The following is a 26,028-nucleotide window of genomic DNA, read 5'->3' as shown; positions in this document are numbered from 1 at the left end:
TTTCAGAAGGGTTTAAATAAAACCTTATTTTCACACCCACTCACCCTTATTTTCCACCCTGAACATATACTGACGACAACAACAACAAGATTAATCAAATTAAGGTAATTACAGGCTTAGGCACAGGGCCAACGGATCCCCATTTTCCCTCATTGATGCCTCGTCGTCCGCCATATCCGCCGTTATCCAGCCACCGGCTCCGGCCACTATTTGATTTCTTTACTCCGGTCGGTTAAACTATCTAGCTAGTGTTTTGTTTTTCATCCTCAATCTCTAATTTAAGTAGTTTCCTCTGTCTGTAGTACGTAGTTTCAGTTGGACGTGGCATTTTTCTTAGCCTTCCGTTTCTCTGATGCGCCAGTGAGTGAGGTATTAGAGTCCCAGTAAAATATTTTATAAGAACTTTAATGAAAAACTACTGCTACTGTTCATTTTAAAGAAAAATTATATTTTTACACTAAAAAGTCAATCCTGGTACTATTCACTCTACCCTTTATTTTGTCCTTATCATTAAAACTCAAAGTTTTCAAACCTTTTTCATTAGTTTCCTATATTTTATTTTATTTTTTATTTTTTGAGAGTCCCAGTAAGTATCAAATATAACTATTTGCTTATCTTAATCGGTTAATTTACTCATCTTAACTTAACTAATAAGATAATCAATGTAATCTCTTAAATTCTGGCTGTTTGTTTAATCAAGTTTGTGATTATTTACAACTGTTCAACTTTCACTCCTCGTCGTCATCTTCCTTGTTAGCAGCGTCGATGAAGGCAGTCAACCTCTCAACCAAGTTCATACTTCGCATTTCACTGGCTTGCTTTGTCGGTTTTCCATTTTATAAAGCTTTATTCTCTCTACTTGAATCATATACCAATACCTTATCTTCACCCTGTACCAATCATGCATATTGAGATGGAAAATCCTAAGAACATCTCCAACTTTGACCTAAAACCTAAAAATATTTAACCCAGAAAATTTAGGTTTTAGCCCAGAAACAGCTTTTCTATTCTAATCCTTCTAGCCTAAAATTTTAGACCGAAATTATCAAAGAATGAATTAAAGCTATTTTTTAAAATTAAATTTAAAAAAAATTATGTAGACTATCCTAAATTAATTTTATGAACATTTTAACCTAAAAATATTTAAATTCCAATAAATTTTGAAAAATCACTAAATCAATACATGAAAATCATGATAAACCACATAAGCTTAATACAAACGACATTTAATAAACCACATAAACTTAATACAAATGACAATTAATAAACCACATAAACTTAAAAAAAAAAAGACAATTAATAAACCACGTAAACTTAATACAATTGAAAACTCATAAACTACATAAACTTAATAATGATATCCACCATCTTGACTTGGTGATGGACTTGTGTGATAGTTTTTGAGATGAATCATCATCTTGAAATATACTCCTTGTGGCATTCCTTCGTAAAATGTCATTTTGCTTACCACGTAAGTATTTCTTCCTCTCTGAAGTGTATTTGTCGAGGTCCTCCATCATCAAATTAATTTCGAACCTTTCTTGCTCCCTATCCCCTTCTTCCTTCATGGCCAAATGCATTTGGGCTGATTCTTCTTGCCCAGAGATATGATTTTCGTTCATTCTTGCAATTTCGCTAGCAAACTGTGCACGTATCGGATCTTGAGACTTCCCTTTTCTCTTTGCTTCATTTTGTTTATCTCTACCTTGGGGCCTTGCAAAAGAAGAAGTTGAGGTCATTTGTTTGACACATTCATTGTCGGCAAAATTCACACTTTCATTGACATCATTTAGGGGTGGGGCTTCACTATGAAATAATATTCCACATTGTTGGTACGCATTGGTTCCCCACCTCGGACAATCCTTGAGGATGTTCTAAGCATGATGCAACTTAAAAACTTGATTTTTTGGTGTGGTTCTTGTCTTATAAATTGTTATTGCTTTGTCACCCTATGCAACAAATACATAAAAATAATTAGTTGCAAAATACTATTATATACATGACAACTAAAATATCAACAAAGAAACTCACAATTTCTGAGGTGCCCCTTCCACTAGGCATGTCAACCATGGCTTTTTGCAAGCTTCCCTTCCACAAAGTGCACGCTTTGTTGATAATCTTCCACCGATTATAAACACCACCAACTTCCCTTCGATCGGCGTTGGAGTTTTCATGGAACTTATCAACGATTTTACCCCACAAAATCTTTCTATTTTGATTCGTGCCGACGACACCATCTTCGCTAATAGAAATCCATGCCAAATATAAAGCAATATCTTCGTCAAAGGTCTAATTATGACCTCTAACATGCTCTTTTGCCATCTTGAAAAATTTGGAAATGAGAAGAAATGGTAGAAAGAAAAATTGGAAGAATTGTAGGAGAAAAGTGAGTTTTGTGTGGATGTTTGAACAAATACATAGGTATTTATAGAGTTTTTGGTTGAATTTTAAGTTAAATAATTTTTTTAAATTATTTTAGCCGTTGAATTTGAATTTGGACCGTTAGATCTTTTTTTTACCTTTAGATTTGATTATATTCGATCTAAGTCGTTGGATTCAATAAATATATAAATATAAAACTAAAAAAAAATTAATTTGAACTTGGACCGTTGGATTAACCAATGACCCATTTAAATCGAGCCGTTGGATGAAGAAAACTAACCGTTGGGCTACTTAATGGTCTGACACTCAGGGGAACAACCCCACGTGGGTTTGTTGGGCAACAAAAATTGCCTGGCGCATGCAGCGCGTAGGCGAGTAGGGAATGGACAGTGGGCTTCACAGCCCCAGTTTCAGTCTCATTTGCTAGGGTCCACTTTGCTTTGTGGTCTAAAGTTGGGCTGGTATTTGACCCCATTTGGGTTTTAGATTTTAGGTTAATTTTAGATCATGGGTTTGAGTGGATTTTTTTTTTTTGGGGGGGGGGGGGGAGAAGGGGAATTATAGGTTTTAGCCCATGGTTGAAATGGGTCTAACGAAGATGTATTTGCTCTTTGCAGTTCTTTGCAAGAGGACCATTCAAACTAGCGTAAACCTTTTGAAGGATGTACACGTATCTGAAACTCATAACTTAGAGGTTGTATAAATGAGAGGTCTTAGATTCGATTCTCACCAAAAACAAGTTTAAACCATATTAATGCTAGCACATTGTGAGGCTAAGCCCACAAATTCCTTAATGTAGATAATATCGTTTGTTAAAAAAAAAAGATATAAAAAAGAGATATAAAAAATAAAATAAAAATAAAGACCAACATTGTGCCTAGCAAAAGAGAATCTTAAGGTAGAGGGTCCAACCAACTCAGCATCTTCCTTCATATACTTTCTCAAACTCTCTTTGTTGTATGGTTAATTTGGCAGACGACTTTTTATTAAACCACCTTACAAATTAAATCATATAATGTCCATACCAAAGATTCACACTCACATGGGATCAAAATACAAAACGTCATATGATACCACAAGTGTATGTTACCGACATATTTCGTATCCTTTTTTATTCCTATGATCAACATGAACTTTTGGTATCATAATTTGTAAAATCTCCAAAATGCCTTCCAAGGAGCACAAGCTGACACGTCGTCCCCAGGGGCACTTTGGACTCTCCACCCTTGCGCGTTGAATTGTCGGCTTTTAAACGGGAGAAAAATCTTGCCGTCATTTTTCTGTTTTTGTCCGTCCCACGGGAACCCACAGGAAAATCAAAACTTGACCCACGTTTTCTTTTAAATTATTATTTTAATATGTTTTTCCTAAAAAATTTCCAATTTTTAAAAACTCAATTGCATTTCCAGCGTACGCCAATAATGGTGGGGGAAGAGAATTCCTAATTTAGTTTAGGGTTAGGCTCGCTTTCTCTAATTTAGGGCCGTTTGGAGTAAAATTCGAATCGAATCGATAACTTTTGATGCGAATTTCGATTCGTGGGTTTCCTTCTTCGTCTTGATCGTCTTTTTCCCCCCCCTGAAAAATCAAAAGATGGGAATCGAGGTTTCCGATGAGCTGTTGGGAACTTTCGTCCCGGTTTTGATATATTGGGCGTATTCGGGGATTTACGTGCTGCTGGATTCGTTCGAGGAGTACCGATTGCACACCAGGAAGGACGAGGACGAGAAGAATTTGGTCTCCAAGAGAACCGTCGTCAAAGGGGTTCTTCTGCAGCAGACGATTCAGGCTATTGTCGCTATTATCCTGTTCACGGTAACTACTTCAATTTCCTTTCCCTTTTTGTTGAGGCAAAATTTGGTTAATTTTCCATGCTCAGAAGGAAATAATTTTGATTAGCTTATGAATTGGGAAAGTTTTGGTTTGGGAGGCTCAAATTTTGATTAATTTTCTTTTGGAGATAAATTCTGATAATTTGGTTTTGCACATGTTTTTTCCTTTCTGGGTTATGTTTATGGTGTGGTAATTGTAGCAAACGGGCTGGCAGCTGGTGGCCGAAAGCATTAATGCCTATGCACCGCGTTGATCCCCCAGATCCCCCTCCCCCTAACAACTAATAATTTAATCCACTAACTCAATCGTTTGTCAAAAGAAAATAAAATGTAACAAACAGGCTGATAAACGGCAGCCTAGTTACATAATACCTTGGATTCTTCGTGTTTTTTTCTATTACATGGTTAGGAAAGTAGTTGGAAATGTGATGGTTGCAGCAGGTCCTGCTTCTTTTGGTTGGTTTACCTAATACTTTAGGTTTTGGTGATCTTATCCTCTTCGCATTATATTGTTTTAGCGATCATGCTTTATGACATATCTTGGAATCTAAGCTTCACCGTGGAAGACGTTTGAGTTTTCAAGGGATGGACTTGTGTGTTATGCAAGCTTCTTTCCTTTTGTTGTTAGCATATGAGGAAAGTGTAACATGATTATAGAAAATTGGGTTCATTGATCAGTTTAGGACGATTGAGCCAGAACTAGTCTAGCTGTGGCCGCCCTCAGTCAGTTTGTATGTCTTTTTTTCTGAAGAACTATTGTGAAAATTTTACTTTGTAAAGGTTTTAGCTTTTGAATAGTTAGGTGCTCCACTTGAATGTATGTCATAAGTACTGCAAACTTTCACTAAAGGATGGTGATGATTGAGTATCATTAGGTGGAGAACATTAGGTCCCTCATCCACCTTATTGTTTAATATTGACCCACAAATTACACGAAACAAATTTGATACTTGTTACTATCCAAGATTGTCGTTGCTTTCCTCATGATAACCTTTTTTAGGGAGTTAAAACAGAATCTTTACTATGCATTGTGCTACCTTTTCTTCACTTGCTTTTGGTTCTGCTGTGGTTGTTGCAATCTCTTTTTGCATGTAGTGTTATTCACAAGTCTTAGTTAGAGTTCCATTTTCTTAAAGTCCCAATTGATGCATGAATTACAGTCATTACTATAATTCTGCCTCATTTATGCAGGGATATGGTAGTTTTGTTTTTTGGCTAAAAGATTGTGCTTATACTATCGATAGCACCCTGCCATCATCTTTTCCATTTCCTGACCCCTTCTTCAGACTTGATGCATCATCTGCGGTATGCTCATATTTGTTTGTTGATTTTACATACGTAACTTATGAAAAAAAATCTAATTGACAGGTGACAGGAAATGATGGCGGGGATGCAGTTACAAAGCCTTCTTTCATTGATCTAGGAAGACAGTTTGTTATTGCAATGGTGGTTTTGGATACCTGGCAATACTTTATGCACAGATACATGCACCACAACAAGTTCTTATACAAACATATCCATTCCCAACATCACCGACTTGTTGTGCCCTATGCATTTGGAGCTCTGTACAATCACCCTGTGGAGGGACTTCTCCTTGATACAATTGGCGGGGCTTTGTCTTTTCTCTTCTCTGGTATGTCTCCTCGGGCCTCCATATTCTTCTTCTCCTTTGCGACCATCAAAACGGTGGACGATCATTGTGGATTATGGCTTCCTGGGAACCTCTTCCATGCATTGTTCAGAAATAATACTGCTTACCACGATGTCCATCACCAGCTCTATGGAAACAAGTATAACTTCTCCCAGCCTTTCTTTGTTATGTGGGATAGAATACTTGGTACGTACATGCCTTACTCATTAGAGAAGAGAGCAGGTGGGGGCTTTGAAGTGCGGCCTAAGAAAGTAGAGAAGGAGATCTGATTCTTACATGAGGAAACACGGGTCTATATTCGATTGTACCGGTATTTATTCTTTTTCTTTGTTAGGGAACCACACTGCCTAAATATTTTTGTATATACATATACTGTGTTGTGCCTTATTCTTTTGTTCTCCTTTTTGGATGAGTTTTAAACCTTAGTTGTGGAATCAAGAATTCATGTATTAAGATAAATTCCGACAGTAGCTCCGGTGGTTTCAATCTTCCACCGGATTATGTCATCGTGAACTACATTTGCTTTTGGATTGAGGATGTGATTGTGCAGGTCTACTCGCTTATGTAGTCTAATTCCTCCCTAGATTGTTTTCTAGTTTCTCTTCATGCTCGATAGTTGTAAGAATGAAAGTTCAATCTCGATCGGCGTACAGATGAGATAAAAAAGGCCATCATTGGGGCAAACGATGCAATAGCTTTGGTTAGAGCAAAACCCAAAATGGCATAACCAAATGATTGTTGACCGTTCTAGTGGTGGCATATTATTCCAACTCCGTTTAATTAAGACAACAAGATGTTAGATGTTAGTACTTTCTAAGTTTTGTTTAAAGCTCCATTCATGGGCAGCATGTTTCTGGTTTATGCATTCAATCTATTGTTTCGATTTTGTCGTTCAATTGGGTTTCGGATCCTAATTCCTATGTGTTAAGGAAATAGATTTCCGGTTACGAGTTAACCAGAACCATCGGTTGTGCCAAACTGCTTCGTGCTGAAAATGGTTCGTTTAGAATGTCAACTAGGGAGTCCATCTGCTATTTTTGGTCTGAGACATATACGATATTCTAAATTACTCTGGTTGAATGAAAATTCAAATTCACCCTTGCAAATCCTATTCATCTCTTTTCTGGACTAGTAACCGACACCTAAGGAAATTTTGTAAGATTCATGGTTTTGTTGGTAGCTAAGTTTTGTGTGGGGTGCTTACTTGCCACGCTATCCTATTTGGTTCACAATCACAACCATGATCCTCAACGTGAGTGCTTGAATTATATACCTATCTTAATAAACGAGATGAAGATAGTTACGTTTTCCAATTAAACACTTGATTTGATTACCCTTTAGTGTTTGTTGTGTGGTGTGTATGATGTTGTTCGATGTTATCCTCTCTCGCATTCATGGCCCTCAACCACTTTCTCCTCCTTGGATTTACATCTTCACATGCATGTCTTTCTGATACAATTCGCTTGTCACGGAGTTTATACATTTTTCGTACCTGTCTCTCTTTTTCATAACGTTGTGTTCATTCGTGAAGAGCAAGTTTCTATCGTTTAACTTTACTTTTCTTACAAGATTACAGGGTTTAGTGTTCATCACAAGGTTATAGTATATTGTATATACGTCTTGACATGCAAGTTTCTCTCACTTAGCTCTCCTCTTCTCGTGGCATGTCAAGACAATTGGAATGTTTCTAAAAGCTTTCCCAACAAACAACATAACCACTGAGATTTACTGGTAGAAAGTAGAAACCCTAGCGTCTCTAGTAATCCCTCATATTATTGTTCATCTGGGTTTAGTTCTAGGACTCAAATAAATCATAAAACTGCTAAAAACGATTGTTGTTTTTCCTTTTCTGCAGTTTACTTGTTATACTTGTACATCCATGCGTCTCGAGTTTGAAATTCTTTCATCACCTATCTGAGTAGGTAGGGTGCGGCTTCACCCACGCATCCTGAGTTTGAAACTCTCTGCATGTTAATAGTTTCAAACTCTCACCCTTCCACTTAATAATAATAATTTTATTAAAAAAGAAAAAGTTATACATGTACATCGAAAATAAAATATTTGGTCCAGGATTTGAAATGGAAGGGCTAAAAATGGGGCAGTGTATTTATAAGCAAGTTAATGCAGATTTAGATGCTTTATCCAAATATGCTTTCTAGTTTTTAACGGGGGTACGAATGTTTCATGCTGAGATTATGTTATTTTTGGAAGACATTCCTTCCTTTAAAATTGAAAGATCGACATTAAATAGCATAGAGCTGGAGATAATGGAAAATAATATTAAGAGGACTAAATTGATTGTAATATTGGATTTGGACGTTTATTAAGGAACACATGGGAATCTTTCTTGCTGCTGGCCCTCTTCATGGTTGAACCTCTGGTTTTTTTTTTTTTTTTGAAACTTATGGAATCTTTCTAGCTTCTATGAGGGGAGAAATTCTGGGGTTCGTAACTAGTTCACGTGTCTGTGCGGACTTTAAACACAAAACCTCTCCATATGGTGTACCACCACCTGCTTTGAAACCCACCACAATCCTATGTGATAACCTCACCCCCTTACACGATCCTTATAGTCCACCACCTATGGGCGCCGTAACCAAAACCTTCTCTTGTGAGGGACTTATGCCATCTCCAACCGAAGGGTCCAGAGGGCCAGAGGGCTGAAAATAGCCCTAAAACCGTCTCCAACCGAGGGCTAGGCCAGAGGGCTCTGAAATCTGGGAGGCCCCCACGGGATCGGAGAGGGCTGGAAGGCTGGAGGGCTAGCTGCTTTCGGCCAGCCAGCCAGCCCCGGGCTGGCTATTTTTTTTTTTAATGATTTCCTATTGCTGTTGGTTATAGCCGACAGCATTAAAGATATTCTTTTTTTTTTAATAGTTCTACTATTAGTGTCGGTTATAACGACACTAATAGTTTGAAATGTTTTTTAATATAACGGCTAGTAGCCGTTGTATTATTAGGCCTCTTTTTTTTTCTTTTTTTTTTAATGAATTTAAACTTCTTTTTTTTTTTTTTTTTTTAATGAATGTAAACTTCTTTTTTTCCCCTTTTTTTTTTCCTTTTCATATGAATCAAATTTTGTTTCATATTTTTTTTCCTATAACTTTTATTTCACAAAATTTGTTTCATATTTTTTTTCAATTCTATTTTTTTCGTATAACTTCCTAGACCATTTATACAACATTAAATTGTAGTTTTTAAATAATAAATTATGTTTGGCCCTATGACCCTTTGGCCCTCGGTTGGAGACGGTTTTTTGTGACAGGGCTAAAACGAGCCCTTTGGCCCTCTGGCCCTCGGTTGGAGACGGAGGCAAATATGGCCCTGTACTGTTCATTAAAATATTAATATCTTGGGGAATCTTGGAGGGCTAGAGGGCTCAAACGAGCCCTCTGGCCAGCCTTCGGTTGGAGATGGCCTAATATAAAACACTTTATGCGTGATTATTGAGGGATTCAAATTGATGTATACGTATAAGGATGTGACTTGTTATATTAATTCTTGATTTGTCAACATATATAAATGATTAAACGGTTTTCAAATTGAATAAATTTTTGTAGACTTAATTTTTAGATAATAATAAAGAGAAATATAGGTTGAGATTTTCACATTTTTACGGTGAAATGATATCACATCGTTATTAATGAGGAATGGTCTAATGAAATAATGTAATATCGTCATTAATGAATGAATGACTCAGACCATGACCTACCCTGAGCCAAGAATTGTCCAGATTCTCTATGCGGGACGTTTGTTCACATTGGCAATCATTATAAAGACCAGATGCATGCTTCATACCCAGATTACTTATTACAAGTGTGAAGCAGATCCATCCCAGTGTGGGGTTTGATTGAATTTTGATTGTCTCTGATGATGGGGAGCTTTCTGTTCATAAAACTGGATACAGTTAATGTTTCTGCTATTTCTGTTTCTACTGAAATTCAAAGCAATTGGGAAGGATGAAAGAAGTGTAAAAAATTTGTAACTGTTTAACAGTTCACCGTTGTCTAGAGCTCTCTCTCTCTCTCTCTCTCTCTCTCTCTCTCTCTATCTATATATATATATATATATATATCTCACTTCAGGTGCGGTCCTTAGAGGGGAATATAGACAAAAGATTTGACAACTCGATCATGTTAGCTTCCAGTTTAAGCTGCTTTTTTGCGAAGCATTGAAAGTGGAGTGTAGGGAGCCTCAGGTGGAGTGTTGGGAGCCTCAGGTTTTGAATCCACAAGAATACAAGAAAAAAAAATAAGATTTGTAGCCTTATAAGTTATAAACATGTCAAGGAAGAGGAAGTATTTGGAAAGCACTTTTCCTGCGCATGCGTGGAGAAATGTGCTTTTGCACTGCAGTCTGCGGACCAATTTGTTTGTAATAGGCCAGCAAGACACATCCATTTTCCTTGCAGAGAAGGTTGGAAGGAACGACAAGCCACTGCTACATCCATTTCAACGACAAGCCACTGCTACATCCATTTCGTCAAGAACTGATGATCTTTTAACGGTAACAAAATGTTAGATGCAGACTTAAAAAGAGTTATTGCGTATTGAAATTGAATATTCAGCACATATTTAATCATTAAATTCAGTAACGTATGTCATACATTAAATTTAGTTTTGTATATTATACACTAAGGTATGGAGTTTTTATGGCTAGTGTGACTATGCATCAATGTATAGTATGCAATGCCTTCTAACTTTTAAGTGCTTTAGAAGTAATTTTTTATTTTTTCAGTGCACATTCAGTTGTTAAATTCAATAGGATATGGGGTGCTTACTTTCCCACGCTTTTTGGTTCACAATCACAATCATGATCCTCAACGTCTGTGCTTGAATTAGAATGAGGATCCGGGGATCCTTCAATCATATTCGTTCATCGTATATCGTGCGGTCAGAAATTATTATAAATTTTTTTATTTAAAATTAAATATAAACATTACCTAATTAAAACTGGCCGCATGATGTACGATAAACGGATGTGATTGGAATATCCCCGGATCCTCATTCCTTGAATTATATACCTAACTTAATAAAATGAGTAAATTGTAGCATTGGTTCATTAACTTTAACTCAATTAGAGCAATGGTCTCTCAACTAAAAATCCATTATCATTGGTCCCTCAACTCATCAAAACCTACAGCTACGATCCCTCAACTAAAAATTCATTACCATTGATCCCTCAACTTTAACCTAATTAAAGCAATGATCCATCAACTTTAACCTAATTGAAGCAATGGTCCCTCAACTTTAACTCAATTGTAGCAATGGTCATTCCAAGATAACTCGTTTTGAAAAAAATCTGATGAAGTTGACAAAAATGACCATAGCTACACGTTTTGATGAGTTGAGGGACCCCAATTGTAGCAATGGTCATTCCAACATAACTTATTTTGATAAAATTTTAATGAAGTTGACGAAAATGATCATAACTACATATTTTGATGAGCTGAGGGACCAATTGTAATGAATTTTTAGTTGAAGAACCATTGTTCCAATTTGATTAAAGATAAATGATCATTGCTACAATTTACTTTAATAAAAGAGATGAAGATGGTTACGTTTTCCAATTAGAAGTAAACACTTGATCCGATTACCTCTCAGTGTTTGTGCGGTGTGTTGTGTTTGATTGATGTTGTCCTCTCTCACATTCATGGCCCTGAGGCCCTCAAGCATGTTCTCCTTCTTGAATTTACATCTGCACATGTGCGTCTTTCTAATGGATAATGTTTAGGAAGACTAAATTTGTAGACAAATTTTGAAAACTAAAGGACATGAAAGTTGATTGATTTATTACTTAAACATTAATAAATGTGTTCATTCTTATTGGTGATACATTATTTAGTTTGCAAATTTTATCTTCAAATTTAATCTCCATAACATTACCCCTTTCTAATACAATTCGTATGTCATAGAGTTTATACATTTTTCATATCTGTCTCTCTTCTCGTAAAATTGTGTACATTTTTGACGTGCAAATATCTCTCGTTTAATTTTAGTACTTTACGTTTCTTACAATATGACGAGGTTTATTGTTCCTACCTCTCACCTCACAAGGTTACAGACATTTAAGTTAAAGGCCAGAGAGACTACTTCTAGATCACTCATTCATAAACCGGTTAGTGGTACAAATAACATAAAGAAATGTGACCAACGTTTGTCGGAAGAAGCAACCCCAAAGACAGTATTTACGCCTTGACATGCAAGTTTCTCTCACTTAGCTCTCCTCTTCTCGTGGCACGTCAAGACAATTGGAATGTTTAAGAAAGCTTCCGAACAAACAACATCACCACTGAGATCTACTGGTACAAAGTAGAAACCCTAGTGTCAGTAGTAGACCCTCTCCCTCATATTATTGTTCATTTGGGATGAGATCTAGTACTGAAATAAATCATAAAATATTTGGCCCAGGCACTTGAAATAGAAGGGCAAGAAATGGGGCAGTGTATTTATAAGCAAGTTATTGCAGATTTTGATGCTTATCCAATTATGCCTCTAGTTTTTAATGAGGGTATGAATGTTTCATGGTGAGGATTATGTCATTTTTGGAAGACATTCCTTCCTTTAAAATTGAAAGATCGACATTAAAAAGTATATAGCTGGAGAGAATGGAAAATTATAGTAAGAGAAGACTAAATTGAGTGAATTATTTGATTTGGAGGTTGTATTCAGGAACACGTGGGAACCTTTCTGGCTTCAGGCCACTCTTCATGGTTGAACTTATTTTTTTAACTTACGAATCTTTCTAGCCCTAACGTCACAACTAAAAATTTAGGAGAGAAATTCTGAAGTTCGGTACTCGGATTACGTATATGTGCAGACAAAGATACAATATCTCCCCTTATGGCCTACCACCGCTTGCCTTGAAACCCACCACTATCCTATATAATGACCTCACCCCACTCCCACAACCCCCATTGCCCACCACGTATGGGTGTTGCACCCAAGACCTTCTCCCATGAGGGACCTAATGTAAATCACTTTATGTGTGATTATTGAGGGATTTAAATTGACGATTAATAAGGATCTTACTCGTTACATAAATTTTTATTTTTCGACATATATGACTGGTTTAATGGTTTTCAAAAGTGAATGAATTTTCTAGATATGATATGTAGATGATAATAAGGAAACTAAAGATTGTAATTATCATATTTTAAAGATGAAATGATATCACATCATTATTGAATGAGGAATGATTCGATGAACTAATGTCACATCATCATTAACGAAGGAATAACCCAGAGCATGGCTTGCCTGAACCAAATGTTGTCTAAATTATATAATATTTGCTCCTATTACCAATGTAAATAGTCTGTTCATATTGACAATCATTATAAAGACCAGATGCATGCTTCATACCCGGATTACTTATTACAAGTGGGAAGCAAATCCATCCCAGTGTGGGGTCTGATTGAGTTTTGATTGTCTCTGATGATGGACAGCTTTCTGTTCATAGAACTGGATACAATGTTTCTGCTATTTCTGTTTCTACTGAAGTTCAAAGCAATTGTGAAGGAGGAAAAGTGTAAAAGATTTGTAACCGCTTAACAGTTTACCTTTGTTTAGATATAGGGAACTAATAAACACACACCTTTTATAGCTTTCTACACACTTCTGGCTAATCATGTATGTTATTTTCGTTTGATTTATTCAATCCGATGACCAGGAACAAAGAGGGGTGTGAGAAAAGCTATAAAAGATGTGTGAAAATCAGCTCCCTAGATATATTTATATGTGTGTGTGTCACTTCAGGTGTGGTCGTTAAAGGGGAATAAAGATTTGACAACTCGGTCATGTTAGCTTCCCGTTTAAGCTGCTTTTTTGTGAAGCACTGAAATTGGAGTATTGGGAGCCTCGGTTTTGAATCCACGAGAATACAAGAAAACAGAAAGATAGATCTGTAGCCTTCTAAGCATGTCATGGAAGAGGAAGCTTTTGAAAAGTAGCTTTCCTGTGGTTGCGTGTAATAGGCCAGCAACATACACCAAAATCTTTGCATTTTCCTTGCAGAAAAGGTTGGAAGGAACTAGTAAGAAAACTAGTTAGATATAGACATAAAAAGAATTATTGCGTATTGAAATTGGATACTCAAGCATATTTAGTCATTAAATTCAATAATATATGTCTTACATTAAATTTAGTTTTGTATGTCGTACACTAGGTATTGTGGAGTTTATTATGGCAAGTGTGACAATGTATGGTATGCATTGCCTTCTAACTTTTAAGTGATTTAGATATACCTTTTAAATTCTTTAATGCACATCCAGCCGTTAAATTCTGTAAGGTATGTGATACATTGCCGTACTCTAAAACTTAAGCAGCCTTTGGAATTAATCACTACTACTAGAGAAAATTATGGTCCATATACTATATATACTACATCAATAAATAGATTTACTTGACTACATGAACAAAAAGATGTGAAGCATGTGGTGAATGTGAACAAGGAAGCGGCCGTGCTGCAAGAGCATGGACGGAGGGAGGTAAGGCCCAATGGGGGCACATGTCCCCTCTCATCCCATTTTTTCTGCATTACAAATTATTCGATTAATCATTTCCATCTTTTTTGGTATGCAGATTATTCAATTAATCATATTAAAATAGTGAAAATCCTCTTTTAGTTTTTAAATGCGCCTCCCTCCTGAATATTTTTCTCACGCATTAATGTCTAAATCTTGTTGAGTTGCATGTATTTGGTTAATTAGTACAAATGAGCATTAGATTGTCAATAATTAAAGACAAAATTAGACAATAGAGTAATAAAATTAGGCATTTTGAAATTAATTTTTTCAGCATTTGTAAAAGAACTAGTTTTATTTGTCCAAAAAAGCAGCTCAAATATTTTAAGGTGGGCTCTTAGTTAAATTTCTGGCTTCGTCCCTGTGCAAGAGCATGCCCTTGTACTCTGGCATCAAAGCTTGCCAGCTTATTAGTTGTCTCAGCTTGAAACCTTGTCCCTGCCATGTATGATTCTGCCCGGTGACGCATGATCTGTGGTTCGAAATTGTTCTTCTCGTGTTGATATGTACTTCTGTGTGCATCTCCTGCAACTTTCACAGATTTATGGCTCTTACAACCCAACAGTGCCCCGGAGTGGTGCCTCAGAATTTCCTTGCTCATTCTTGCTTTGGCATTTGTAGAATTCGGAGCCATTTTCGCTGGTCTCTGGTGATCTTCGAAGTCGGACATCATGGACATGTCAGCAACGCTGGCGGTGACCACACTCCACTCTATGCTCGCCTCACTCGGCGCATAACAATTCGTTGGCGTCGCAGAGCCAGCATCTGATGCTTGCCGCGCAAGAAAAGGGTTTGCTTTGCCGGTGAGGCTCTCGATCTCGAAAAGATCCGAACTTGCATCACTATCCGACTCATTGTTGTAGATTACACCACCAGAATTTGCCGGAAACTCATCCCGCGGCAGCATTGTAAGTTTTTTTCCAAGGGCGAAAGACTTATTTCGCTTCACAAACACAGGGGAGCCGAACACCTCCAGAGACTTCCTCACTTTCTCTGCTTCCTCTTCTGCTTGTTGAAAGGGAAGCATCTTCGGCGGCAAACTCCCCGCCCCGGATTTTAAAGTTGGGAAAGTAAAACAGTTCTCTCTTCCCAACTCAACTCCTAACTTTTCGAGCTTTTCGTTTTTTTTCATATCAACTACAACTTCATCAACAATCTCTGCCACACCAGGAGGTTTATGATTAATTGGTGTTGTCGTGCAGCTTGTGTTTGCACCATTGTCGTTCTTCTTGAAGCTGATCTCGCCGACGTGTTCATCCACATCAACCGAATTCTTATCTGAACACGAACATTTGCAGCCAAGGCTGGCAAAGAAGTTCTTCCTCTGTTTGTTTCCCGTAGTTGTGTTTGTCCGGTAAGGATTTCTCGACGCGCTTCGAAGCAAGTTGCTTTGGCTGTTCCAGCTCGATTCAGAACGCACACTCGGAGTCCCCGGCTGAACCCTTATCTTCATGTGATCCATACTTACTGGTTTATCCTTGTTATGATGGTACTTATTTGTGCTGCTGCAGCCGCTTTTCGGGCTTGTGACGCTTGTCTCCTCATCTATTACTCCATTGAAGTATTTTTCAGCTCTGAACACTCCAATTTCTTCGTCGTCAGCTGCTTCCTTTTCTGCTCCCAAGTGAATGTTATTGTTATGCTGCTGCTCCTTGCTCGCCTGATCGGCGAGTTTATGCACGACGGCTTCCTCATTGCCGCTGAAGTATGAAGAAAATGAAGCATCATGGTTGGCGGCGGCGTTCTCGAATGGAAAAGTTTGCGAGAGGTTCGCCTTACTAGTTGATTTTGAGGTAACAATGGCCATAGAGAAGAGAACTCAAAATTCTCCAAGAAACTTTTTTGAGACAAGTAATGTTGGTGGAGCGGAGTTGAATCGAATCCTGGAACTCGAGTGAAGGGTTGAATTCTCGAACAAACTCTATGTAACAAAAAGTAGAGAAAACGAATTGGTTTCCAAAGGCTAGGGAGAAAACACATAAAACTACAAAAAGAAAAAAAAAAGAAAAAAAAATCAGAAGTTTGAAAATTTGAAACCGAAGAGAAGATGGATCAGATTGAAAGAGGAATTGAATTGACGAGGAGGGTTTTTGTTGAATATTTTAGAGGCTTAGAGAAGATTAGGCTGGTGAGAGAGCTAGTTGAGAAGTATGGTTGTATATGTAGAGGCATAGGCTTATCATGGAACATGAAAAGTTGTACATTCAGAGGGTAGGGACATATTTGCTTGTTTGCCTAATTTGACAGTTTGCCATTTTTTCACGTGAGGAAAAAATCATTGGTTTTCAGGTTACCATTATATGTAATAGGAAAATGTTGGGGGATCGTATTTTTATATTATGTGTATTATTTGATGTGATAACTGATATGTACATGTCACGTCAATTAATAAATTTATCTTATCGGATATTAACTGTATGCATCATTTATTATGTGATATAGCACACAAATGTAGTATAAATATGTGATCTTCCTAGCATTACTCTGTATAATATATAAACTCGACATATAAATTTCCAAGAAATCTGCCAAATGTATACGTTAAATGTTTGGTTCGCTTTCCATATTTGCGGCTGTCATATAACATGGTGCTTATTTGAACATTTTGGACGCCTACAAATATAACAAGCTCACACCAACTTGTTGGGTTCCAATAATACCAAAGAAAATTTTCAACTTCTGGTTCTTTCTTAAAGAAGATATGACTAACAACAGACCTAGAGCTGCCCTCTGTATGTACATACAAAAAATTTCGGTAGGATAACCCGATCACGTGATTGGTTAGGCATTCTTAGAAGTAGGATTCTGGATATTATACAATCACGTGGTCATACTATCCTATTGAATCTTTTTACCTATACATAACATATACATGACTTTGGATGCATGATTAATTTTCTTAAAATAAGTTATGACCACTGTTCTAAAAATTTCTACCAAGGCACTAGGCGGCTGACCGCCTCCCTAATTAATCCCTAAGCGTTTGAAACTCTATGAGAAAATGGTAATCCAAGTCGGAAGTCCTCAACAGGCAACGGTCCTCACCTCATCACTAAATATAGATTCTACGGTTAGCGAATCAAGTCATTTTAGAACGACTCTGGTGAATAAAATGCGATTTCAGTCTTCTTGAGTTATCTTCTTTTGAAATTGAGCACAAAACTTCGGACACATAGACAAATAATCTCGACTTCTCGAGCTACAAACCTCTAAGTCGTTCCTTTAAATTTCTAGAGAATATGAAGTGTATGTGAACAATAATAATTTGTATTTGATCTGTCATACAAGTAAAGCCATTTAAAGAAAGAAATAGCACCCATCCTCCTCTGTTAATACAAAGACACACAGAATTTGTCGTCTCAGTATCCACAGGTTGCGGTGTCTTGTGAAGTCGGAACACCATTGATCTGTCAATATTTTTTTTTTCTTCTTCAGATCAGTAGAAAAATTATCATCAATAATTGATGAAACACAATGAAAAGAGACTCTTTGTAACGTGTTACCGTGCCGGTATGACAGTGATTGGGGAGGCCGAAGAGCTTTTAAACTTTTATCATAAGACTTTCATATCCAATGTGAGATGAAGCTGACCGGACAAAAATTTCACTTTATGAAATTAAGGGCGGTGAGGATATGAATATTACACGCGGACTTGAATTCATTTCTAAACCAAAAAAGCTAATTCCATCCCATCGCAATAAATTCCAATTGTTGTTGGTTTTTGCCTTCTCAACACCAGTCGGCCAGATTTAGGCAGTTCACATGTCGATTGTACGAGCCATAGAAGCGAAAATAATAAAGTGGTAAAAATGGAAAGGAAACCTTAAAAACCAGAGAATATCGATGTTTCGAGAGGAAATTGAATGAGTAAAAGGATAAACACATTAAGCTGCAGGCTGCAAGTGCAAATCATACATCTGAAATTCGACAGTCAACTAAGGAAGCTAGTGTTTGATCGAATTTTGGCCTCTGCGGCGTACAGATTTAACAAAAAAGGGGTTCTGTAAAATGAATGATACTCTAAACATACAAGCATATTACCTCTGTAGCTTTGTCTACTTATAAAATGCTACAAAGGAACGTGGTGGAAGATAGTTAGCAAACATAGATTGTGTAAGCCCTCCTCCGTATGAAGTACTCAGTACTCGGGCAGCAAAAGTGCTCACCGGAAAAATACACATCCCTGTCAGGACTTGTAACAGAGAACATTGCCAGCTTAGATCCACGATATCAGAAGCTGTCCTTTAAGGCGTTCATTGTGTGTCGGTGGAGTTTCCAACCCAGTACTGCTTGACAACAACCAATACCTTCTCTGGTACAAGGGGACCATCCTCATGGTCCACCATTTTAGTATCCCATCTCATTCCTCCAACTATTTTCTTCACCTTAATTAATACATCAACTTCATCGCGGAATATGACCGCACCTTCTGGCCGCAAAATCCTGTCCATCTCAAGAAGAATGTCTTCCCAATTGCATCTGCAATATAGTCAATACAGCTTAATCAGTCACAGAAAAGCTGAAGGAAAGCATAAGCAAAACAGTGAATTGGTCTTGGCATAAGAAACAATCTGGAATTGAAGTGGTTAGTTCTACCTCTACTATTGCAAGCATGGAATCCCCGTCAGTACTTAAACAATTACCCCTGATTGGATCTACATATACTATCCCTCATTAAGATGATTCCGCAACACTACAGTCAGATTCTTATTATGACAAGTTAATAAATAGTTGGTGTTACAAGTGCATATACCGTCATAACCAAAAGAATCACCTCACCCTCAACTAAATGGCTTCGTGTACCATCTTTTATAAGCGAAGTGCTCAGGGAAATTACTGTTGGACCGTAAAAGAACTTCATAAAAAGTCTACCGTATTAACCAATCTTAATCGTTCTACTTGAAAAAATAAGGCAGGCCAATCCAATAAGCTTCAAGAACAATATTCGACCGAGAAAAAGCATAATGGGTGGATAGCCAAGATTGAGTGAAGCTAAACAAGTCCACAATGTCGGGTTGACCTAAATGAGCTTAACATTATCAAGGTCAATCCATCCTTACTGGAACCGGCCATAGAATCAAGCTTAACACAGTTTTCTATGTACTGAGCCCAAGTAACTTAGGGAATATCTAATTAGGTATTACACCAAATAAGCCAAGGCTTTCTTTGTTGGAGTAAAAAGCACTAAAGAAAGCCAAAAACTAATGAAGATATACTTACTTTCCATTGTACAAACTGAAAACACCATGGGCGTGAATGAGGTCATATGTCCTTGGGTAAGTAGAGAAACCTTCGCACCTGATATAGCATCACCAAAAAAGAATAAAATGATTGATAAACAAACAAAATTAATGGAAGGAGAGATCTGCTCCAGGACCTCACAATTATTTAACACATCACAGGAACTTTTCTTTTTCATGAAAAAAAGATGGGTATATATTCTAAAACCTTTTTGGAAAAAGCCATACGCACGCTGTAAAATACGCAACACGCACTTCTATTGACATGGTTTAAGTTCTAACACAAATGTTCAGCTGCCAGAAGACATTTTTAGCAGGAAAGGATATAAGATTTATCTTGAAAGCAGAGTCTAGGTCCCTAGGAAGCGTGTAATATACTTGAATGGTTATATAGGAATGTCAACAGAATTTGCTAAAAAGGATGCTTTAGAGGAAAACAATTAGACAGGGGAGGGAAGTTCAGAGTAGGGTACCAGTCATGGTAGATGCCAATCAATCCTCGCTCATATACAACACCCAGCGTATTTTTCTCAGCTATTGTGGGCACCACATTCATGACCCACAATTTTGGAGATTCAATTGCTGCAGCAAAACCACCCAAACCAGCATTCATATCCATAATGTTGCGATACCTTCCTGTGTCAATTAGTTTATTGATTCTCCTATAAGCATTTACATGCTTCTTCCATTTTTTGTTATCCTCCTCATAATCCTCAGCAGAAACTCCGGGAACAGACCCACTAGAAATCCTGGGGGGAACAGCATAAAGCCTTTTTGGAAATGGCTTCAACTCCCCACTGGAAACTTCAGGATATGGTGTTATGCATCCCTCCATTTTCTTATACCTGATAACAACCAAAATGAAGAAAAAATAAGAAAAGATATATCTATGTTAACAGCATAAGCTGATAAGCAAAAGCACAAACATGAGATTTAATTATAACCCATCTAGACCTCAGGACCCCTTTTAACTAAAAATAATTCTGCAAGGCTTTTCATTACAGATGACAACAAACCCTGTCTGCTAAAAACTTTAAGGTAACAACGTTTGAACACCATTAGCATTCATTTAAAGTAGTTGCCCCATATTTTCTATCATCCTCCTATACATGCTGGCATTTAAAAGTTGAGAACACAAATTGGATACATGTAAAGTTATAAGGGAAGACCAAAAAAAGAATCAATGTCTTCTTGTCAATTGATAACTGCACGAAGGCCTCCCAATATTAAAAACAATGAGAATGGTAAACAAAATTTAAGCACAGGAAAATACCAGACGCTATCTGCTTCATCAGCTTTGCAAAAGTTAGCACGGGAAGCATCTTGTCTGTCTCCACATGAATCAGAATCCACCCTCTTTTGCCAAATGGCAGTTTCACCCTTCTCAGACTTTTTCTCCCAGCAAAGAAGTTTAGCAGCTTCTTCAATCTGTCTCTGTTCCTCCTCAAGATCCTCCTTGGGACGCTGCCATGAAATGTAATTATTCTTCCAATTAATTGGAGGACCCGAAAGCACCCAATAACCCCCAGGCCTAAGAACTCGGTCAACTTCCTTGAGATATTTTCCATCTGTACACAACAAATAGTAAATTTAATGTCAGAAATGACTGCTGATTATTAGATATCAACAATTCATACCAAGTAGAAATGCTCTGAGTTTGGTGTATCTAATGCTTACCATTTATTCCCCATGGAATTAAGCAACGAGAACAATGAGCCATGTCAAAGGCTCTGGATGGATAAGGCAGCCTTATTGTACCCAGAACACCAATAACTGCAGGTACACCCCTCTCAAGAGCAAATTGGACTTGTGCCTCATGGGAATCTCTTGGCGCAAACGACATGGCCAGAACATGTCTACTCAACAAGTATGCACCCCAACTGGCAACCTAAGAAAAATATACCATTGTTATGTCATATGGATCAAACAATCAGAAAAAAATGTTAAATTTTCTCCCAGATAAGAGAACGGGAAAACATAAAAGAATGGAATCAAGGCTAAAGAAACAGTGAATTGGGGGAACACAACATACCCCACAACCAGTGTCCAGTGCAGTTCTCACTGTCCCATTCTTTATTGGTATTACAGCAGCAAGTTGATCAATATATTTATCTGCCCCTTGAGGAAACTGCGTTCCCCCACCAGGGAATCGAAATACATTACCCTCATATTGGATCCAGTTCTGAACAGCCTTCTCAACAGTCAAGCTCTTATATGGTGCATTGGCATATGGTACATAGTCACGGCTCTTTGGCCAGGGGAATGGAGTTACATACCCCTTTGGTGCTGGAATAAGGCAATGTAACTTTTCTTCCTCACGAGGGCAATGCCTCTCTCGATAATTCATATCTTCCCTAGGGAATGTCATTGCACGCTTTTGATCTTGGCATGGGGTGTAATCAGTGTAACTATGTTGACACGGTTCGAAAACTTTGGGCTTTGATTCATCAATATTCCCAGCTTCGCCAGCATGGTGGGAATCAAAAGTTAAACTTGGAATGATACTGCAGTCAGCCCCATTCTTAGTGATCTCTAAAGCTATACTATCTCCCTTCCCAAAACCACTTCTCTGCCAAGCACCCAATATATAGAAAAAACAGCACAAACCAGCTACAATAAAAATTTGTACCGAGCTCCTAGTCCGACCATCTGCGTTCGCTTTGGGAGCCATTGAACACCTGAAATAATTCCCACACTAACTAATTGCCACAGAAAACGAAATCCAAAAAATGCAAATCCACTACCAACTAGCAACACCACACAGACACACAGACACACACACATTCCATCACAAATCTGTGTCTAATTACGATTTGAGTGCGTCTGTTACGTCACAACACCGTAAAACCTGCATTGGATTTGCTTAACTTACAATTACAAGAAAAAGGACAAACCAATTAACCAAAATAGCAGAGCACTAAGTGTAATTAATTATCCAAATGCATCCATTAATAACAAATTAAGCATCCGTTTAAAGCAAGCAAATACTCTCTAATTACAATAAAAAGCACAAAACTAGCATACTGGGTAATGCTCTGCTTGTTTAAAAATAGCTAGTGAGAGAAGCTTGGAGCTTTAAAACTCCAGAGTTTTTTGTTTCCCAAATGAGATCCAACAAAGATTAGAGCTTTACTGTGCTGAGGTTCAAATTAAATTTATCAAACACCAAGGATCAATCTCTAATTAACCCAAAAACAACCACTAATTAAGAAGCTGATTAAACACGGATTACTGAAAATTGCATAAGAAAAATGGGGTGCGAATGCTTAGATCGCTTACCAATCGCATTAAGGAAAAAGCGAGCAGAGCGTCGAGATCTATCCAACGTAAGCAAAAGAAAAAAGAGAAAATCTTCACTCTTTTTTCTGTGTTCGAATGATGAGGGTGAGAAATTGATATTATGAGAGAGAGAGAGTGTGCGTGTGGAGGTGGGGGATTCACTGATGGCGGTGGAGAAGCGACACAAAGCCTCTGAAAAAACCTCAAGGAGCTTTAAAATCTGGTGACCGAGGGTGATTGAGATCCTTTTCTGAATTGTGGATTTATGAGTTTGTTGTGACATTTATATGCGGAACTGGATTTTCTCCTTGTATTTTTTTTATTATATAAAAGCGGAGAGAAAATGAAAAGAAAAAACAAAACAAAAAATTGTACGACATGATGCGATCACGGTCTCTCTCACCGAGGCAGATTGTTTGGATGCCATTTTCATTCTCTCTTATTTGTTCGATCACGATTAGGCTACGTTAATATTTTATATTTTTATTATTTTTTTCTTATTATCTCTATAAAAAAAATAATATAAAATATTGACGTTGTTTAACCATAACCGCATAAAATATGAGAGGATAGGAAATGCACCCAAACAGGAGGGTAAACAATTTACCTCGCTCTCTCACCATTAATTGACCAATTAAAATTAGGAACGACAGCTGAATGAACAAAATTAATGAGTACATATCCTCTCCAAATCTAAAAAAACAAAAAACGGAGCCTAAGGATCAAATCATTCGGATCGTTGAAATTTGATTTAGGGGTGTGATATCCACACATCCCATTTTACTTCTCACACACCCTTTTAATTTTCGACCGTCGGATCGGATGAATTGAAGAAGATCAACAAACATAAATTAACAAAGGGTGTGTGAGAAGTAATTTGGGGTGTGTGGATAGCACATCCCTTTGATTTAATGGCTACAAACAGGAAGCTCCTCAAAAATTTATAATTATTGTAGCCATTTGATAAATTTCAACGGTCTAGATTATTTGATGCTTAGGCTCTGTTTTTTTAGATCCAAGGAGGATTTGTACTCAAAATTAATATGAGCAATTTTGGTCATATTTCATACAAATTAATATAGGGGTGTACTATCACATCCCTTTTTACTCCACACACACTTCTTAGTAATTTATATCATTTGATATTTTTCAATTCATTTGATCCGACACCTGAAAATTAAAAAGCTGTCTGAGAAATTAAAGGGGTATATGTGAGGTGTCTGAGAAGTAAAAAAGGTGTATGAATATTACAACCCTTAATCTATTGAACTTCTAACTACACAACCATAATTAACAAATTTGAGTATATAATACGCGTACAAATGTATTTTTTTAAAATAATTTTATTTTTTAATATGTTTTAATGGTTCGTTAAATTGCACGTCTTTTATAATTATAACTCAAAAGTACCATACATGTTTATTCACATGCGAACAAATTTTTTTATGTTTAATACACATTATTTTGACACATTTTTAATAAAATATACAAAATTCACATTTTTATACGTAATTTTAATATGATATTGAAAATATTAAGATAAACAAATATTTTAAATAAATTTAATATTAAATTTTAAAAGTGACTAATGTTTTCAAAATGTTTTTTTAATAAAGTAGTTGAATAATACACATAATTATTTTTAATGTATTATATTTGTTATGTATTTTACTAACTATGTACGCAATATGCCTTAAGCCAATTAATCGGACAATGTATACTGTTTTCTAAATATTTAGAGAAATTTAGATATCACTTTGTAAAAAAAAAAATGACCTCTTGCAAAGTAACGGAATTCATTCTAGGGAGTTTTAATGAAAAGTTCGCGGTACTGTTCATTTTAACGAAAAACCATATTTTTACACTAAAAAGTCAAACCTGCTACTATTCACTTTACCCTTTATTTTGTCCTTATCGTTAAAACTCAAAGTTTTCAAGCTTTTTTCATTAGTTTTCCTTTCATTTTCTAACTAGAAACGTTATAATTCGTTTTAGTGAATATTTATTATTTAACACATTAACAACAAAATAATATAAATAAATTATATGTTTTCGTCATTGATATATATTCTTTTTGCAAGAGAGTCTAAGATAGAGTAGTCTAAATTACAAGAAAGAGTTTGCAAATAACATTTCTCTGCATTTAAAAAAGCGAAATAGCATTTATCTTGTATTTGAAGTACCGAGTTTAATTTTTCTCTTTCTTAATATCTTTTGTGTTTATAAATAATTTAATCATGGATGTGAAACATATTATTCGTACTTGTATGTACAATAATGTAATTCAAATTAATCTTTTTACGAAAATCGAATTTAAGAATTTTTATTTATTAATAAAAAAAAATATCATTATATCGTAATACTAAGTAACTCATGTTTTCATGCTTAACCTAAGTGAAATATGACAGAACGTCTATATTTTGAGTAAACTTTTTATTAAACTTTATTTGATTATGAAGTGCTTGGAGTCCAACAAACAAAAAACAGCGTTTAGAGCTTGACAGTGCTTGGGACCCACGCGCCAATTAAGGTGCGATTCCAATGCCCGACGACGAAGAGACAAATGGCAAGACTGGGGATTAGGGGGTTCTCCACGATTTTTGGTCTTTGGGTGGGAGAAATTTTTAGTTGTGACCGGAATACGGATGGTACACTATATGTTTTTATGTAAATGGTGGAAAATTTTAATTTTTAAGTTATTAATCATTTAACACATATATTCCACCATTTATTTAAGAACACGTGGTGTACTACCTCATATGACGGTCACACTGAAAAATCTCTCGTTTGATGGAGCAGAAATTCTGGTTTGATGGGGGAATTTATATATGAAAAAGAGTAAGTGCTATATCGTTTGTGTTGATGCACAAAACCGGAGGTCTTGGAACAATGTAAATCCGACCGTGAATTTGCAAGTAATGTAAATGACACAAGAGTTATCGTGGTTCACCCCAAGGTTTGGGCTACCTCCACACTGATTGTATTGTATTCTCTGAGAAGTGAGGGAGAGAGTGTGAGAGCCTTGCTCTAGATAGGAGAGGCCTTTCCGTTTGTGAGGGTGAGGAGGCCATTTTATAGAATAAGGGCTCCTCCCATAATTACATATTTGCCCATTCCTTTATT

The 26,028-nt window shown here is 36.7% G+C and overlaps 3 protein-coding genes and 2 long non-coding RNA genes across 7 annotated transcripts; 2 read left to right on the top strand and 3 right to left on the bottom strand.

Moving 5' to 3' along the window:
* Positions 1–1,278: 1,278 nt before the first annotated feature.
* LOC139190726 (uncharacterized) lies at positions 1,279–2,383 on the bottom strand. Of its 2 annotated transcripts, none has more exons than XR_011575082.1 (2): positions 2,032–2,383; positions 1,279–1,949 (listed from the first exon to the last, which is right to left on the bottom strand). It is a non-coding gene; the product is annotated as an uncharacterized lncRNA (long non-coding RNA). The 2 variants fall into 2 exon arrangements; XR_011575083.1 differs by having other exon boundaries at positions 1,279–1,713.
* Positions 2,384–3,643: 1,260 nt separating this feature from the next.
* LOC103451822 (sphinganine C4-monooxygenase 1) lies at positions 3,644–6,420 on the top strand. Its single transcript, XM_008391251.4, has 2 exons — positions 3,644–4,197; positions 5,583–6,420. Exons 1-2 carry the CDS (start codon positions 3,976–3,978, stop codon positions 6,132–6,134), a joined length of 774 nt encoding a protein of 257 aa, XP_008389473.1. The 5' UTR covers positions 3,644–3,975; the 3' UTR covers positions 6,135–6,420.
* Positions 6,421–9,964: 3,544 nt separating this feature from the next.
* On the top strand, positions 9,965–12,373 carry LOC139190284 (uncharacterized). The gene is made up of 2 exons (XR_011574386.1): positions 9,965–10,371; positions 11,922–12,373. It is a non-coding gene; the product is annotated as an uncharacterized lncRNA (long non-coding RNA).
* A 2,350-nt stretch (positions 12,374–14,723) lies between these two features.
* LOC103452330 (protein PHYTOCHROME KINASE SUBSTRATE 1) lies at positions 14,724–16,193 on the bottom strand. The gene has a single exon (XM_017336655.2). It carries the CDS (start codon positions 16,191–16,193, stop codon positions 14,724–14,726), a length of 1,470 nt encoding a protein of 489 aa, XP_017192144.2.
* A 2,052-nt stretch (positions 16,194–18,245) lies between these two features.
* LOC103451823 (probable methyltransferase PMT2) lies at positions 18,246–23,314 on the bottom strand. 2 transcript variants are annotated; one of them, XM_008391252.4, is made up of 7 exons: positions 22,906–23,314; positions 21,659–22,304; positions 21,304–21,514; positions 20,900–21,194; positions 20,100–20,471; positions 19,607–19,684; positions 18,246–18,865 (listed from the first exon to the last, which is right to left on the bottom strand). In XM_008391252.4, the coding sequence occupies exons 2-7, from the start codon at positions 22,295–22,297 to the stop codon at positions 18,640–18,642; spliced, it is 1,821 nt and encodes a 606-aa protein (XP_008389474.1). In that variant the 5' UTR covers positions 22,298–22,304; positions 22,906–23,314; the 3' UTR covers positions 18,246–18,639. The 2 variants fall into 2 exon arrangements, with proteins under 2 accessions (XP_008389474.1, XP_070666361.1); XM_070810260.1 differs by lacking the exon at positions 19,607–19,684 and having other exon boundaries at positions 18,762–18,865; positions 22,906–23,217.
* Positions 23,315–26,028: the final 2,714 nt, after the last annotated feature.

Source organism: Malus domestica, chromosome 13 (assembly GCF_042453785.1).
Source record: "Malus domestica chromosome 13, GDT2T_hap1".
In the NCBI taxonomy this organism is placed as follows: domain Eukaryota; kingdom Viridiplantae; phylum Streptophyta; class Magnoliopsida; order Rosales; family Rosaceae; genus Malus; species Malus domestica.
The sequence above is the reverse complement of the archived record's forward strand: the minus strand, read 5'-3'. Positions and strand labels throughout refer to the sequence as shown.

Bases quoted from the DNA above. Each gene is read 5' to 3' on its own strand.
- LOC103451823 (XM_008391252.4), bottom strand. From the start codon at position 22,297: ATGGCTCCCAAAGCGAACGCAGATGGTCGGACTAGGAGCTCGGTACAA. The intron at 19,685-20,099 runs GTACCCTACTCT...ATGCTATATCAG, and splicing joins ATTGGCATCTACCATGACTG to GTGCGAAGGTTTCTCTACTT. The intron at 18,866-19,606 runs GTAAGTATATCT...ACTATATTGCAG, and splicing joins TTCAGTTTGTACAATGGAAA to ATGCAATTGGGAAGACATTC.
- LOC103452330 (XM_017336655.2), bottom strand. From the start codon at position 16,193: ATGGCCATTGTTACCTCAAAATCAACTAGTAAGGCGAACCTCTCGCAA.
- LOC103451822 (XM_008391251.4), top strand. From the start codon at position 3,976: ATGGGAATCGAGGTTTCCGATGAGCTGTTGGGAACTTTCGTCCCGGTT. The intron at 4,198-5,582 runs GTAACTACTTCA...TCTAATTGACAG, and splicing joins TCGCTATTATCCTGTTCACG to GTGACAGGAAATGATGGCGG.